The 14101-nt window shown below is 37.5% G+C and overlaps 1 protein-coding gene across 1 annotated transcript in view; it reads left to right on the top strand.

Moving 5' to 3' along the window:
* The window catches only part of orc1.L (origin recognition complex subunit 1 L homeolog), a gene marked incomplete at both ends in the record, with an annotated part of 33049 nt that overhangs the window by 3080 nt on the left and 15868 nt on the right, over positions 1-14101 (top strand). Inside the window, 6 exon segments of the mRNA NM_001088337.1 lie at positions 2404-2517; positions 5924-6048; positions 7246-7424; positions 8564-8936; positions 12835-13117; positions 13419-13529. Of these exon segments, the coding sequence (NP_001081806.1) occupies positions 2420-2517; positions 5924-6048; positions 7246-7424; positions 8564-8936; positions 12835-13117; positions 13419-13529 (1169 nt within the window).

The raw sequence follows: 14101 nt of genomic DNA, 5'->3' as shown, positions 1-14101 counted from the left end.
CCATAGGGAATATATATGCATATAAAAATCATGTCAATCTAGATCCGATCTGACGTGCATTTATCCCATCGTGCCTCACTGCTTAATTGTTGGAAGCATATGCAAGTGCTCTGTGAGCCCCTCACCATAATCCGTGACTATAATGTAGTTACATTGGGGGGCACCTAGTGTACTCATGCAGCGTACTGTATAAATACACAACCTTGTCGCCATATCTGAAAGAGTTAAAAGGTAATCATAAAAAATAGAACAATAATTATCTCGAGCAATCCGATGTGTAGCCTTTCTTATTGAAGGGTCTAACACATGCCGGGTATGGCAAAGGCCAACCCGCCTAAGGACGCGAACACCCCACATTTTATTATATTCTATGATCACTGGAATCATGATTCCTTAGGTATACTTAACCCAAAATAAATTTACATTTTAATCCACCGCTGGCCTCTGGTTTGTGAACGTGCACGCAACAGTTTTGAAGCATTTGAAAAGTTGCTGAGAATAGGCTGTTCTTTAACATACTAAAAGTTAACTTAAACGGCATTTAAAGGCAAAGAAATAAAATCCCATTTTTACTTTCTTTAATAAAAAGAAACCTATCTCCAATATATTTTTATTAAAAAATATGTGCTGTTTTTATAAGAAACCTCACCATATGCAGTGAAATTCTCCCTTCATATATTGCTGTGGATAGGAATTGTCAGTCCCTAACTGCTCTGCAGGGAAACAATCATACTTATGAACAGCAGGGGGAGCCCCCACCTTACTTCCCAGCCATGCAGAACTCAAGCAGCTTTGTTTGTTTCCCTGTAGAGCAGTCGACGACCGTGTAGAGATTTGTATTGGATTTTCTTTTAGCCTTTACATCCCCTTTACTGTTTCCAACTCCAGCGGCAGGGACAAAGATCATGGAGCCAGATTTAAACAGATAAACTGGGATTCTATTTGGAGGATTATTTTGCTGCAGCCACTGGTTCTGGAGAGTTGGAGAAAGTTTATATTAAAGAATACAAAAACTATAAAATCCACATTAGATTACATGACAACACAGGACCCAGTGCAGTCTGCCTATTCTGAGTCTTGCTGTATCGGCTTCTGGCAGATATTATTTTACATGTGCTGTTATGATAATTTAAGATGATCCAAAAGCAGCCCAGACCACACTGAGCATGTGCACAGTCTTGCAGACAAAGTTACAAGATGGTGACCCCCTGTGGCCAACTTTGAAAGCATAAATAATTTGTTTGATTAGGCCTGTGGTGCAGTAATTTCATGTTTATGTTTAGTAAACAAAATACAGAATTTCTAGCCTTATTCTATTTTAGACTTCCCCTTTAAAGGTGAACTTTTTAGGGTTTTCCGTCCTTGTGGGAATTTTTTTAAATATTTGCATTTCTAGGCTCATTGACCATAGCAGTCAAGCATTTCTTTGAATGTCAAACAAATTATTATTATTAATGAAGGGAAAAAAAAAACCAATTCAAAAGAAGACCAGTGTAGATCTGACAATCAATTAACACAAGGCATGTTGTAAAAAAAAATACCCTGAGGTAAAAGATGCAAGCTATATAGTGGATAAAATCGTCAATCAAGACGCTATTGAAAGGTGTACTTCCCATTTGTCACTTTATTTTGCCACCTTTGAAATGGAAACAATTATAATTTTGTATCTTGTATATAATGCAGATGCTCTTTTATCATCATACATATATTATTTTGTCACAAAAAGAGGCACAACATTTAGTTGGAAAGAGTGGGCCTCATACATTAACACATGCAGGCTTCTGTGTAAGGAAAGGTATTTTAATGCAATTATCTGTGCATCTCTGCTAAATACATATTTTAAGTACCTGAACTTTGCAAACCTGAACTAGTAGCTTTCTGGCAACATCTGATATGTCTATAAAAGATGCACTGTGCACTGTCAGGTTTGTGCATTTATGCAAACATATGTAATTGTTTGTGTTTTGCACTACATAAAACGATTGCCAATATTTTGTTTTGCAGTATAAAATCAGAGTAAAAATATTCAGTATGCAACACCTGAATATTGTAAAGAACCAAATCTGTGATCAAGATTAGCCCAATAAATTAGTCTTATATTGAAAATGCATTGATGCAGTATGCTCTGTATATTGAGTTTTCAGGGAAGTATACAGTAGATAAATAGTTGATAATGCAGAAGATTAAACTGAAAGGTTAAAGGCTAAATTCTTCATCAGGTAGGAGTAAGGGTTTTATTAAAAAAACATAAAAATCTTTTTTTTTCCCTAACAGGATATCCAAACATATTTTCAGCAAAGACTATTTTATAGACTTTTGGAGATAAATGTATGGTGCTCATGGACAAAAATAAAAAGTAGTGATATTATAATATATTAATATATATATCTTTCCTAATTTCAGGTTTTCTGGGCCAGTCATGACCAAATATTTTACCCGTGTGAAAAAGCACAGAGTCTATGCCTGGAAAGGGAGACCTTCCATAAAAGACAGAAAATTACTGAATCTGCATTATGGGTAAATTAAAATAAATTTTAGTATTACTTAGTACATACTTAGTACAATTTTACAACTGGGAAGAGATGCTTGATGTACAGATATCACAAATGGTCTAATTCACAGTGTTAAAGCCTTTAAATACGACATTTTGATTGTTGGGATGGACATGGTAGTAAACCCGTATCCTGTAAACAGATCTGCCATGTTAATGGTGCTTCAGGAAAAGCTCAATGCTAGACAATGCGTTTTTCATAGATTAACATAAACACTGAAACATGGGTGATAAGTTGTTAGCAGGCTGTAATTTTGCTTGCTGGAGACATAGTCCCTATATCATTAGCAGGCTAAAGGGAATGTATAACCTAAATCAAAATTGCTTGTTTATGTTTTTTTTCTAGTTTTTGCAATATGAGACACTTTTTACACCGATGATAAACTTGAAACACCACTGCCTGCTTGTTATTTAGGCTGACTGGATACAGTTGGTTCAAAATGAATTCTCTTAGAAAAAGAATGTCTAACATTGCTCTACTTACTTACATTTATTTGTATTGAGAAGTTTCCTTTTTTAAATGTTCACAAGTTTGGAGGGAAATCTAGTGTATGACAGACGGCTTTCAAGGAGATCTTCGCATCCTCACTGTTGAAATATACTTGAATCAACCTCCAGTTGGTTCAGTTCTGCTACTTGGGTACTAGAATGGGCAATAATACAAAATGCAGAAGAAATTGATCTGTATTGTATCTGTTTAGTTTAGATTTCCACCCCATTTGGTGGAATATGCAAGCAGAATTCAGTAAGCACCTGTCTTGTGTGTGGGTACAGTGACTCAGTGTGAGTATTGGGGTGGGATTTGTTGCAGTCAGCTGCCCTTCACGATGTGGCAATTAAAGCTTAAGCTTGACAGAGCCTTATATTTTTCTCTGCGTATGCTAAAGGCATTTTATCATTTTGGATATTGACAACCATATATTGAATGGCAGTATTTTATCAAGTGGCAGCAGGGCATTTCTGCATTAATATAAACATGAAGGATCCACTAGAAATCAAAGTAGTTAAATTAATTTTTCCATTTATTTAAGATGCACAGAACTACTTGCTTTGAAACATGTTGTGCTTTTTATCTCCAATACATGAAAAAACTAATTTCACTACTTTGCTCAGTGGATCCTTCATGTTTATATAATAACTCCATTTAGAAGTAGCAAACCTACTACACTGAGGAGCAGAACTTCATATACTTGATGTGTTTAAGCAACACCTATTGATAGACATTCACCCCTACCTGAAGAGTTTGATATTGTGTATGTAGGAATTTGGGACTAGATAATGCGCTACACACACAGAGAAACACTGCTTTAGTTGCAATTTAAACACTGCTGCACGGGTTATTTTGTCAACTGTAGTGTTTTGGGGGCCACATTATAGTCGGCCTCCTTTCACCAATTTACTTTTTTATTAGTGGTGCTTGCGAAGCAAAGCATCACTACTGTTATCTTGTTAGTGGTGCTTGCGAAGCAAAGCATCACTACTGTTATCTTGCAAACTTATTTTTATTCTTCTTCCGTATGAAAGTTTGGCGCGTAACTAGTCCCGCACCGTTTGTCCTAGACCCATGAATGAGGTGTCAAATCGTGCGGCTTAATCGGGAATGGGGTGGTATGACTTTTCTAAGGGGTGGGTGGTTAATTGCCCCTTGCGGGGGCAATTAACCACCCCGAAAAGTCCCATAGATTAACATTGAGGCCAACTTTTGACGGATTCTAGCGCAGAGAGGGAATCTTGTAGAAACGTTAAATTAACCACATTTGAAGAGGTTTGCGACCTGTGTCAGATGATACCCCACACGAGGGTATAAGTTTTTACCCCCGGGGCAGGAGAGGTCCCCAAATTTGCCCCATTGACTTATAATGGGGAATTTATCGAATAATTAGTTTGTCGCAGACCCATGAATGAGGTGTCAAACCGTTCAGCTTATTCGGGAATGGGGTGTTGTGACTTTTCTGTCCTATTTTGGGGACCCAAAAAAGTGAGCGGAGCCGCAAACAACCAATCAGATTTTCCCTATTGACTTCAATGAGAAAATGTAAACAGCTGTAATTCTCACAGTAATAAAGCCAGAGCTCCCAAACTTGGCACCGTGGGTCACTGGGTGACTGTGGCCAAAATTTACAAAAAGTGGGCGGAGTCTACAACAGCCAATCAAATTTCAGCCATTCAATTAAATAGGAAAATTTTAAACTGCTGCCGCTCTTAGACGGTTAATGGCAGCCTCCTCAAAGTTGGCACAGTTGGTCACTGGGGGACTGGGATTAAAATTAAGAAAAGTGGGTGGAGCCAAAACCAACCAATCAGATTGGTTTTAATGGGAAAAATTAAGAAGGCTGCCATTCTTTCAGTATTGATGTCAGGGACCTTGAATATCACAAATGTGGTCGCTGGGGGTTTCCACTTCAAGTTTAGAAAAAGTGGGCGGAGCCACCAACAACCAATCAAATTTCATTCATTGATTTTCAATAGAAAAAAATAGAAATGCTGCCATTTTTACACATTAAATGACAGCATTCCCAAACTTTGGTATGTTAGTCACTGAGTGACTGTGGTTCACAATTAGGAAAAAAAGGGGCGGGGCAACAACAGCCAATCAGATTTCAGCCTTTGACCTTAATGAAAAATGATAAACTGCTGCTATTATCACGGTTTAAATGCTAGGTGTACCAAACTTGGCTCAATTACTCACTGGGTGACTGCGGTCAAAATTTAGGAAAAGTGGGTGGAGCCATAAACAGCCAATCCGTTTTCACCTATTGACTTCAATGTAAAATTTTTGATTACCGCCGTTCTCACAGTTTTAAAACCGGAGGCCCCAAACTTGGCACTGACCATGACTAGGTAACTGGGGTTAAAATTCAGAAAAATGGGCGGAGCTTAAGACAGCCAATCAAATTTTACCTAACGCTATTCAATGGGAATATTTAAATTCCTGTCATTCTTACACTGTTAATGTAAGAGTGCTCAAACTTGGTCCATTTGGTGACTGGGTTGCAAATTTTTAAAAGTGGGCGGAGCCAAAAATAGCCAGTTTGTTTGGATTGATTTCAATGGTAAAATTTGGTTGGCTTTAAATTTCACCGGTTTAATCCGGATTCTACCGACTTTGTGTACTCTCTAGGCACCAGGGGCGACTGGGCAAGACACCCAACATATATGGGGGGCCTGAGTTTTGCCACGGCAAGCACCACTCACATTTTCTTCAGGAAATGTACCTCTCTAGTTATATTTGTTATATTCCTTGCTTCATTGCATACCAACTAAATAAAATAAACTTTAACAACAGCATTGATATCATAAGGAACTGTGCATGCAATTATTTTTGTGCAACTTTTATGTATACTACCTTGTACTTGAAAAATTATATTTCAGAGGGCTCGATATAAAATCTGAAGGCATTGGGTGTATAACGGTAACTCCTGGAGACTTTGTTCTGATAGAAGGGGAAAATGAGGAGAGACCATTTGTTGCAAAGCTCCAAGAATTATACGATGATGGTAAGAAAAATATATGGTAATACAGTACATCAACTCTTGCAAAAGTTTTCTCTCACTGTTGCTCTTCCCTGTAGAATGGAAGAAAAAAAGACGATATGAGCTTTACCCATATTTCTATCAAATTTAAGCATTTCGGTACACATTACGAAAACACATTGCTGGAAAGCGGTTACTTAGCGTTTTTAATATGTACAGAGCACAGTTTGTACCATTAATTCCGATGGCACATGTGCGCTGTGTATTTCAGCACTTTGTCGGATGCCAGCAAATTAGCAGCAAGGCAAATCTGACTGGAAACTGCAGTGTTTTTTGTGATTATCTTACTGTGCTGATTTGTAACACAGACAAGGATCATAGAGGATCTGTGGGGAGCTCTAATAAAGGTTTTATTTTTAAAAGTAGCAATTGCTTTAGCCCGTATTAAAATCAGCCACCAATTACATACTTGCCTATATGAAAATATTTTTTTAAAAAAATGCTACACTGTCTGCTTTAATGCTGTTACAACAGTAAGTAGATCCTAGCACAATTATATATATATGAACCCCACCCCCAATATAGGTTCTATATCGCTAGGGTTCTAGCTAGGCCACACTTCAAAGCATGTGTCATTTTACCAAATCCTCTCCCATGGTCTACTCTTTTTATCCATAAGGTATGGGATCCGGAATCCAGTTATCCAGAAAGATCCGAATTACGGAAAGGCGGTCTCCCATAGACTCCATTTTATCCAAATAATCCAAATTTTAAAAAGTGATTTCCTTTTTCTCTTATAATTAAACAGTACGGTGTACTTGATCCAAACTCAGATATAATCAATCCTTATTGCAAGCAAAACCAGCCTATTGGGTTTATTTAATGTTTACATGATTTTCTAGTAGACTTAAGGTACAAAGATCCAAATTACGGAAAGATCTGTTATCCGGAAAACCCCAGGTCCCAAGCATTCTGGGTAATAGGTCCCATACCTGTAATATAATAGTATTCTTTTCATAGTACATGTAAAATGGAGTTTAAGAAATTGTACATCCCTTCCTTTAAGTTATTTTCCCTTACATGTTTTGTCCTCATTTGCTTTTCTCTTGTTATATATTTCACTGTGGACTATTGTGATCTTATGATGTGATATACTAAAATGATTGAAGTATACTTGCAAGGTTTATGCTATATGGTGTTTATTCCCCTCATTTTTCCAAGGAAATGAAAAACACACAAGCAAGCATGCCATTGTACAATGGTTTTTAAGGTATGAAGAAGTGCCATACAAGAAGCGAGCCCTACTTGGGCGGGAGCCTCATCAAGAGGAAATATTCTTGTATGACGTCCCTTCCTGTGAAAATGACATTGATGCAGAGACAATTATTGGAAGTGTTAAGGTACTCCTTTTCTGATTGGAGGAAACAGCACTGAAGGGGACTGTACAACTTGTGGATATTGAGATGGGATGCTTGCTTATATAAAATATATATTTATAATATAAAATTATAATTTGTGAATATGAATACATGCTTTTTTTTCATTGGAAAGAATAGTAGGGCTATGGTAAATAGTAACATGAAGGCAGAGCTGTGGAGTCAGTCTGGATCAATTTTGGGTATCTGCAGTCGGAGTCGCCATAAATGTTCTGACTCCTAATAACTTTAAATAGAAGAACTGAAAATAATCAAAACCGATTTAATCGCTTCTGTGAAGGAGGATATGGCAGAATTCTGTTTCTAAGAACAATACTTTAGCTAATTGTGGCTGATTTAGCAGCTATTCTACAGCTTTATGCCAAGTTCAATTAATATATTGGTTGTTTTATGTTTTCAAATATGTATTTTAACTGATTTTAGTTTAAAATTACCAAAGGATGTGGTTTATATTATTGAGCTTTGGCATTCATAAATGCCTTGTATGCTTAACTTCTTTCAGTCAACATGGAAAATGCATAAGGAACCGTAGCAAAAAAAATTAAAGCATTTTAAAGTAATATATAATATAGTATTGGCATGCAATAGTAAAAGCTTTGTTTTTGCCTCAGAAAGACTACTATAGTTTATATAAACAAGCTGCTGTGTAGCCATGGGGGCAGCCATTCAAGCCGGAGAAAATGCACAGGTTACACAGCACATAACAGATAAGCCCTGTCCAATACATATTTCTTCTTTTTCCAGCTTGGATGGCTGCCCCCATAGCGTCACAGCATCTTGTTTATATAAACTATAGTAGTCTTTCTGAATCAACCACACAGCTTTTACTAGTGCAGAGCAACAGTACGTTATATTTTGATTGCTTTGATACTTTTTTGCTGATACATTTTTTGGTGTTACTGTTCCTTGGAGTCTAAGGATTTATGTACTGACTCCATAGCCCTGCATGCAGATGTAAATCCATGATAGTGATGGGAGGTGCATAAAAATATTACTATATACTTTCATACTCACCATGAAGTTGTGACAAATTTGGTGTCTAAATGTTTGCTTCTGTGAGCTACCCTCATTACAAGTCATTCTTAACTTACTTTCATCTTAAGGTAACACAGTTGAAACCAGGAGAGAATTTCCCTGTAGAAAAAGATGCTGGAATACTATTTGTGAAGTTGGCATGGAACGGGAAAGCCTTCAAGCCATTAACTTCCAGTATTTGTCATAAATATGGAGAGATTGCAGCAAACAATCACCTAGAGGATCATAATTCTTTGCCAAAGCCCCTCTTCTATCCGTTGGAGGGAGATACTGCCGAAATCAAGCAAATCACTCGCAGTGCAACCAGGGGACAAAGAAACGAGGCAGAAGTAGAGTCAAGACATTCAGCTTCCAAGAGCTCCCATTGTAAGGAGAGAGGGATTCAGAGAGTCTCTAGTACAACCAGCACTCCTGGAGCTAGAAAGAAGCTGCAACTAAGTAGTACGTTTTGCAGATTTTTGAGTTTTACAGTTTTGATTTATTATAAAGGGGTTGTTCACCTTCCAAGATCTTTTAGTTCACTTGTTTTCAGACAGGACCCCAGAAATAGACGTTTTTTTCAATTCTTTCCCTTTTTTATTTTTGGCTATTTAGCTAATGTTGAAGTTTTCCACATTCTTGTGGCTCTCTAGAGTAGCTCTGGGTGACGGGCAGTGACTCTGTAAACTATTCTAATATGATACATTAGTTGATATTTTGCTTATCTGTGGCCCTGCTGAGTAGTGATGTGCGGGCTGGCCCAATACCGGCGGGTTTGGACCTACCTCAGCACACCATTTGTGTGGGGGGGGGGTCGGGTTGAGCTCTTCTCTGCTCACCCCACCTGGGACCTTACACTGGTGGCTACCGCCATCCTTTTTTACACTCTTGCTGCCCCTTTTGTGATGGGTTATTCGGGTCAGTTGCGGGCAGGTTCAGGTTGTGTTTTTCTCAACCCAGACATCACTACTGCTGAGCATAGTTCCTGAGATTTATTAAAGACGGCTGTTGAAATAGTTATCATTCTGCAGATGCTGCCGAAAAACGTATCAAATGATCTAGCAAATTATATATTATATATTGCATCTGGATTGCTGAGCTGCCAGACAAAAACACCAGATAGAGGAACTTTAACGCTTCAGTTTCAAGGCTGAAATAAAATAAAAAAATACTAGTGTAGCATCTGAAACCAACAAAAAAATTTTTGGAAGGTAAACAACTTTATTAATGTTTTATTCAACGTAACTTTTGCAATATGGTGTTTACAGTCAGATGATTTTTTCTTTTCTACTCTGAGCAGTTAGTGCATGCTAAACCCACAGCAAATCATAAGAGGAGGTTTGTTTGCTATCTGTCCACTAGCATGCTGCCTTTTGTTTACTGTACACGAGTGTTGGTTATAGATTCTATAGATGTCGGTCCAAAATTGTGACTTGCTAATAGTGCAGTTTGCCAATAGGATCATTCAATCCACCTAGTTTTTGGGTTATCCACATACTGAGTGAGTGCCCTGGGTCAGTCTGAGTATGCTTGAGTCCCGGCATTGTAAATTACACCAGGTGCTTCCTTAAAGGGATCCTGTCATCAGAACATGTTTTTTTATCGAAACGCATCAGTTAATAGTGCTACTCCAACAGAATTCTGCACTGAAATCCATTTCTCAAAAGAGCAAACTGATTTTTTTTATATTCAATTTTGAAATCTGACATGGGGCTAGACATTTTGTCAATTTCCCAGCTGCCCCTGGTCATGTGACTTGTGCCTGCACTTTAGGAGAGAAATGCTTTCTGGCAGGCTGTTGTTTTTCCTTCTCAATGTAACTGAATGTGTCTCAGTGGGACATGGGGTTTTTACTATTGAGTGTTGTTCTTAGATCTACCAGGCAGCTGTTATCTTGTGTTAGGGAGCTGCTATCTGGTTACCTTCCAATTGTTCTTTTGTTTGGCTGCTGGGGGGGGAAGGGGGGGTGATATCACTCCAACTTGCAGTAAAGAGTGATTGAAGTTTATCAGAGCACAAGTCACATGACTTGGGGCAGCTGGGAAATTGACAATATGTCTAGCCCCATGTCAGATTTCAAAATTGAATATAAAAAAATCTGTTTGCTCTTTTGAGAAATGGATTTCAGTGCAGAATTCTGCCGGAGCAGCACTATTAACTGATTAATTTTGAAAAAAAATTTTTTCCCATGACAGTATCCCTTTAAAGTAGCACCAGTGTTTCACCCACCTAGAGTGATTGTAAGCCTGCATTTAAAATTGGGGAATTGCATTTTTAGCCAAAAGTGTCCTTAAACATTTGCTTTAAAGGGCAAGTCAACCCCAAAATGAAAATTTGACTAATAAAAGAAAACATAATTTGAAGCAACTTCCAATATACATTCATTACAAATTGTCAGTGCTTTTAAAGTTATTTGTAAAAACAATTGATATTGAAAGCAGCATTGGCTTAACTCCCGGTTGTTACTTTTGTAAACAATGTTGCAATAGTCTTGGTTCCCCAGCAAAGACAGGTCTGCTAATCAGCTGCCTTGTCTTACATTGTATCAACCGTTTTAGACATCAAGGCAGAGAATAGAAGGAGAGAGAGTATGGTGCATCCAACCTGTAAAACCACTACTAAATCAATACAAAGTCCAAATTAGAGTACAGGTTGGAGACACATACTCACAGTTCACCCCAATGCAAGGGTGCATGTAATAAAAACCAACACCAGATAAGTGATTTCCTCCAAAAAATGTTAGGCAGCAAGTAAAAAAATACAAAAATGTATAAGGACATGGCCTGATGCATTTTGTGCCTTTTGAGGCACTTACTCATAGACTGTGAGCTCACATATCTGGTGTTAGAGAATATATAGGCACAGACAAACACTGCTTTTACTAGCAATACATATACAGGTATGGGACCTGTTATGCAGAATGCTCAGGACCTGGGGCTTTCCAGATAATGGATCTTTCCGTAATTTGCATCTTCATACCTTTAAGTCTACTAGAAAATCATGTAAACATTAAATAAACCCAACAGGCTGGTTTTGTTTACAATAAGGATTAATTATATCTTAGTTTGGATCAAGTACAAGATACTGTTTTATTTTTACAGAGAAAAAGGAATTATTTTTTTTTAAAAAAATTGGATTATTTGGGTAAAATGGAGTCTATGGGAGACGCCCATTCAGTAATTCGGAACTTTCTGGATAACGGATCCTGTACCTGTATATATAACTTAAAAACCATATAAAATTTGTAATGAATGTATATTGCAAAGTTGCTGAGAATGTTTTCTTTTATTTGAGGGGCAGGTTGTATTTAACCCAAAAATTTTAGTTGCCAAGGGTATTTTTAAGTCAAAACGCTAATTTTTTAAGAAACTAAATTTTTTTTGAGATTTATTATACTCCGAAGCTGGAAATAGTGCAAATCCAAAAATACTCCATCCAAAACCTGTCGAGATGTTTGTAGCCTTCATGATGTTCAGGGTTTTTTCGGTGGGTATTATTTTAAAACTCTTTTTTTCACCCCACATTCACCAAAACAAGTTTTTTACATCCGAGTTTTTTCATAAATTCAAAAACATCAGAGTTGAGTTCATTCTAGGTATTAAAAAAAGCTCTCCAACTCAATAAAAAAAAAAACGCAGAATTGTGTGGGGAAATACTAATGGTTATGATACCTTGCTGCTAATGATATGTTGTATTTTATTATTATCCCTGTTTGACTGGCCACATCCCTATCTTGTTGTAAAACCATGGCCCTGCTGCCTTTTTGTAAGGGAATTATAATGCATTAGATCTTTAGACAAAGCTTGCTGCCAACTAAAGCTGCAAATGTAACTCAATACACCTCATAGATGGAAGCTAGATGGAACAAAGAAGGGCTAATCATTATTCACCGGCATTTATATTTCTCCAAGCAAATTGAAAATAAAAAGTAAAGTATGCAGAAACATTTGTTGGCAGTACAAAGAGAGAGACTTTGCGTAAAATAACGGATTTAGATATGATTGTAAATAATATGCTCTATTCCAGGGGTCCCCAACCTTTTTCCACCCGTGAGCAACATTCAGATGTAAAAAGAGTTGGGGAGCAACACAAGCATGAAAAATGTTCCTAGTTAGTACCAAGTAAGGGTTGTGATTGACTATTGGTAGCCCATATGTGGACTGGCCGCCTACAGGAGGCTCGGTTTGGTAGAACACCTGTTTTTTATGCAACCAAAATTTGCCTCCAAGCCTGGAATTCAAAAATAAGCACCTGCTCTGAGGTCACTGAGAGCAACATCCAAGGGGTTGGGGAGCAACATGTTGCTCACGAGCTACTGGTTGGGGATCACTGCTCTATTCTATGCTTCTTTTATAATCAGGTCCAACAAAATCTGAAGTCTCTAGCCTTGAGCAAGAGGACACCACATTGGATGAGGAATTCAAAATGCTGGAATCCATAGCTCCCAAGCGGAAAGTGGCATTTAGCGGAATCCCTGATTCACCACAAAAGAAAGTCCTCAGCGACATCCCTAATAGTGCTAGTATCTTGCCATTAAAGGGAAACGCAAATAGTCAGACAAGACTCCGTTTAAGACTGACTCCATTGAGACTTCCGCTGGAACAATCATGCAGCAGTCTGCCAGAGAACCAGAGTAAAAACTGGTAAATATGGACATGATACCATGTTAATAATGTACCATTTCTCAGATCCTGCGTCAATGGTTAAGCGGAATTTAATTAAATAAAAATTAAATTTTACTTCCTTGTTTTGTGACAAAAAGTCACTAAATTTTCCTCCCTGCCCTAATTTACATATGCAAATTATGATTTGTGTTCGGTCGGGCAGAAGGATTAGGCTGAATCCCTAATGTTGTCAACAATGAATTGTGTTTCATTCAACTGTAATTTTCGCTTCAGTTAACTTGTTGACTAAGTAAAGATTTATGCATGTGTGTGTTCTTAGCATAGAAGTGAATGGAAATAAAGCTGTTGATAATGGAAGACCTGTTAAGTCTAAAACACCCCAAAAACTGGAACCCACACCAAAGAAAGGCACGTCTCGACCTTTAAAAAGGTAAGACCCTTATTAATGCTGAAATTTGTATGGGGCTTTAACTCTATGGATTATTCAATTAAAACAAACATTAAATACATATTTGGAAAGTTTTTTTTTTATTGACATAAGGTCTGAGCATGCCATATTGTCCTGTAGATTTAAATGTAAAAAGTAATACATAGAGCATGCCATATTGTCCTGTAGATTTAAATGTAAAAAGTAATACATCTTATAAAAATGTACATTTTTTTTTTTTATCTGAGTATTGCTTGCTCAGTTTGGTGCTTTGGGGTGCACTGCAGCCAAAGGTGGCACATTGATTATGTGCTAAGCCTAGAGCTTGGAGAATGCAGGCCATGCTGATATTTATGTAGAGCGGTGTTTTTTTTTTTTTTGGTTTTAAATCACATAGGGGCTAAGGTCTAATTGGAATGATTTTTCAAATATGATTAGGCTTTTTTAAGGGTGGTGGCAGACGGGCAGATTAGTCACCCAGCGACAAATCTTCTCTACTGCGGGCGACAAATCTCCTCATCTGTCACCACCCTAAAGGAATAGTAACACCAAAAAAATGAAGGTGTTTGCAATGA

Source organism: Xenopus laevis, chromosome 4L, assembly GCF_017654675.1.
Source record: "Xenopus laevis strain J_2021 chromosome 4L, Xenopus_laevis_v10.1, whole genome shotgun sequence".
Classification (NCBI taxonomy): Eukaryota; Metazoa; Chordata; class Amphibia; order Anura; family Pipidae; genus Xenopus; species Xenopus laevis.
This window is presented reverse-complemented; position numbering and strand designations above follow the sequence as displayed.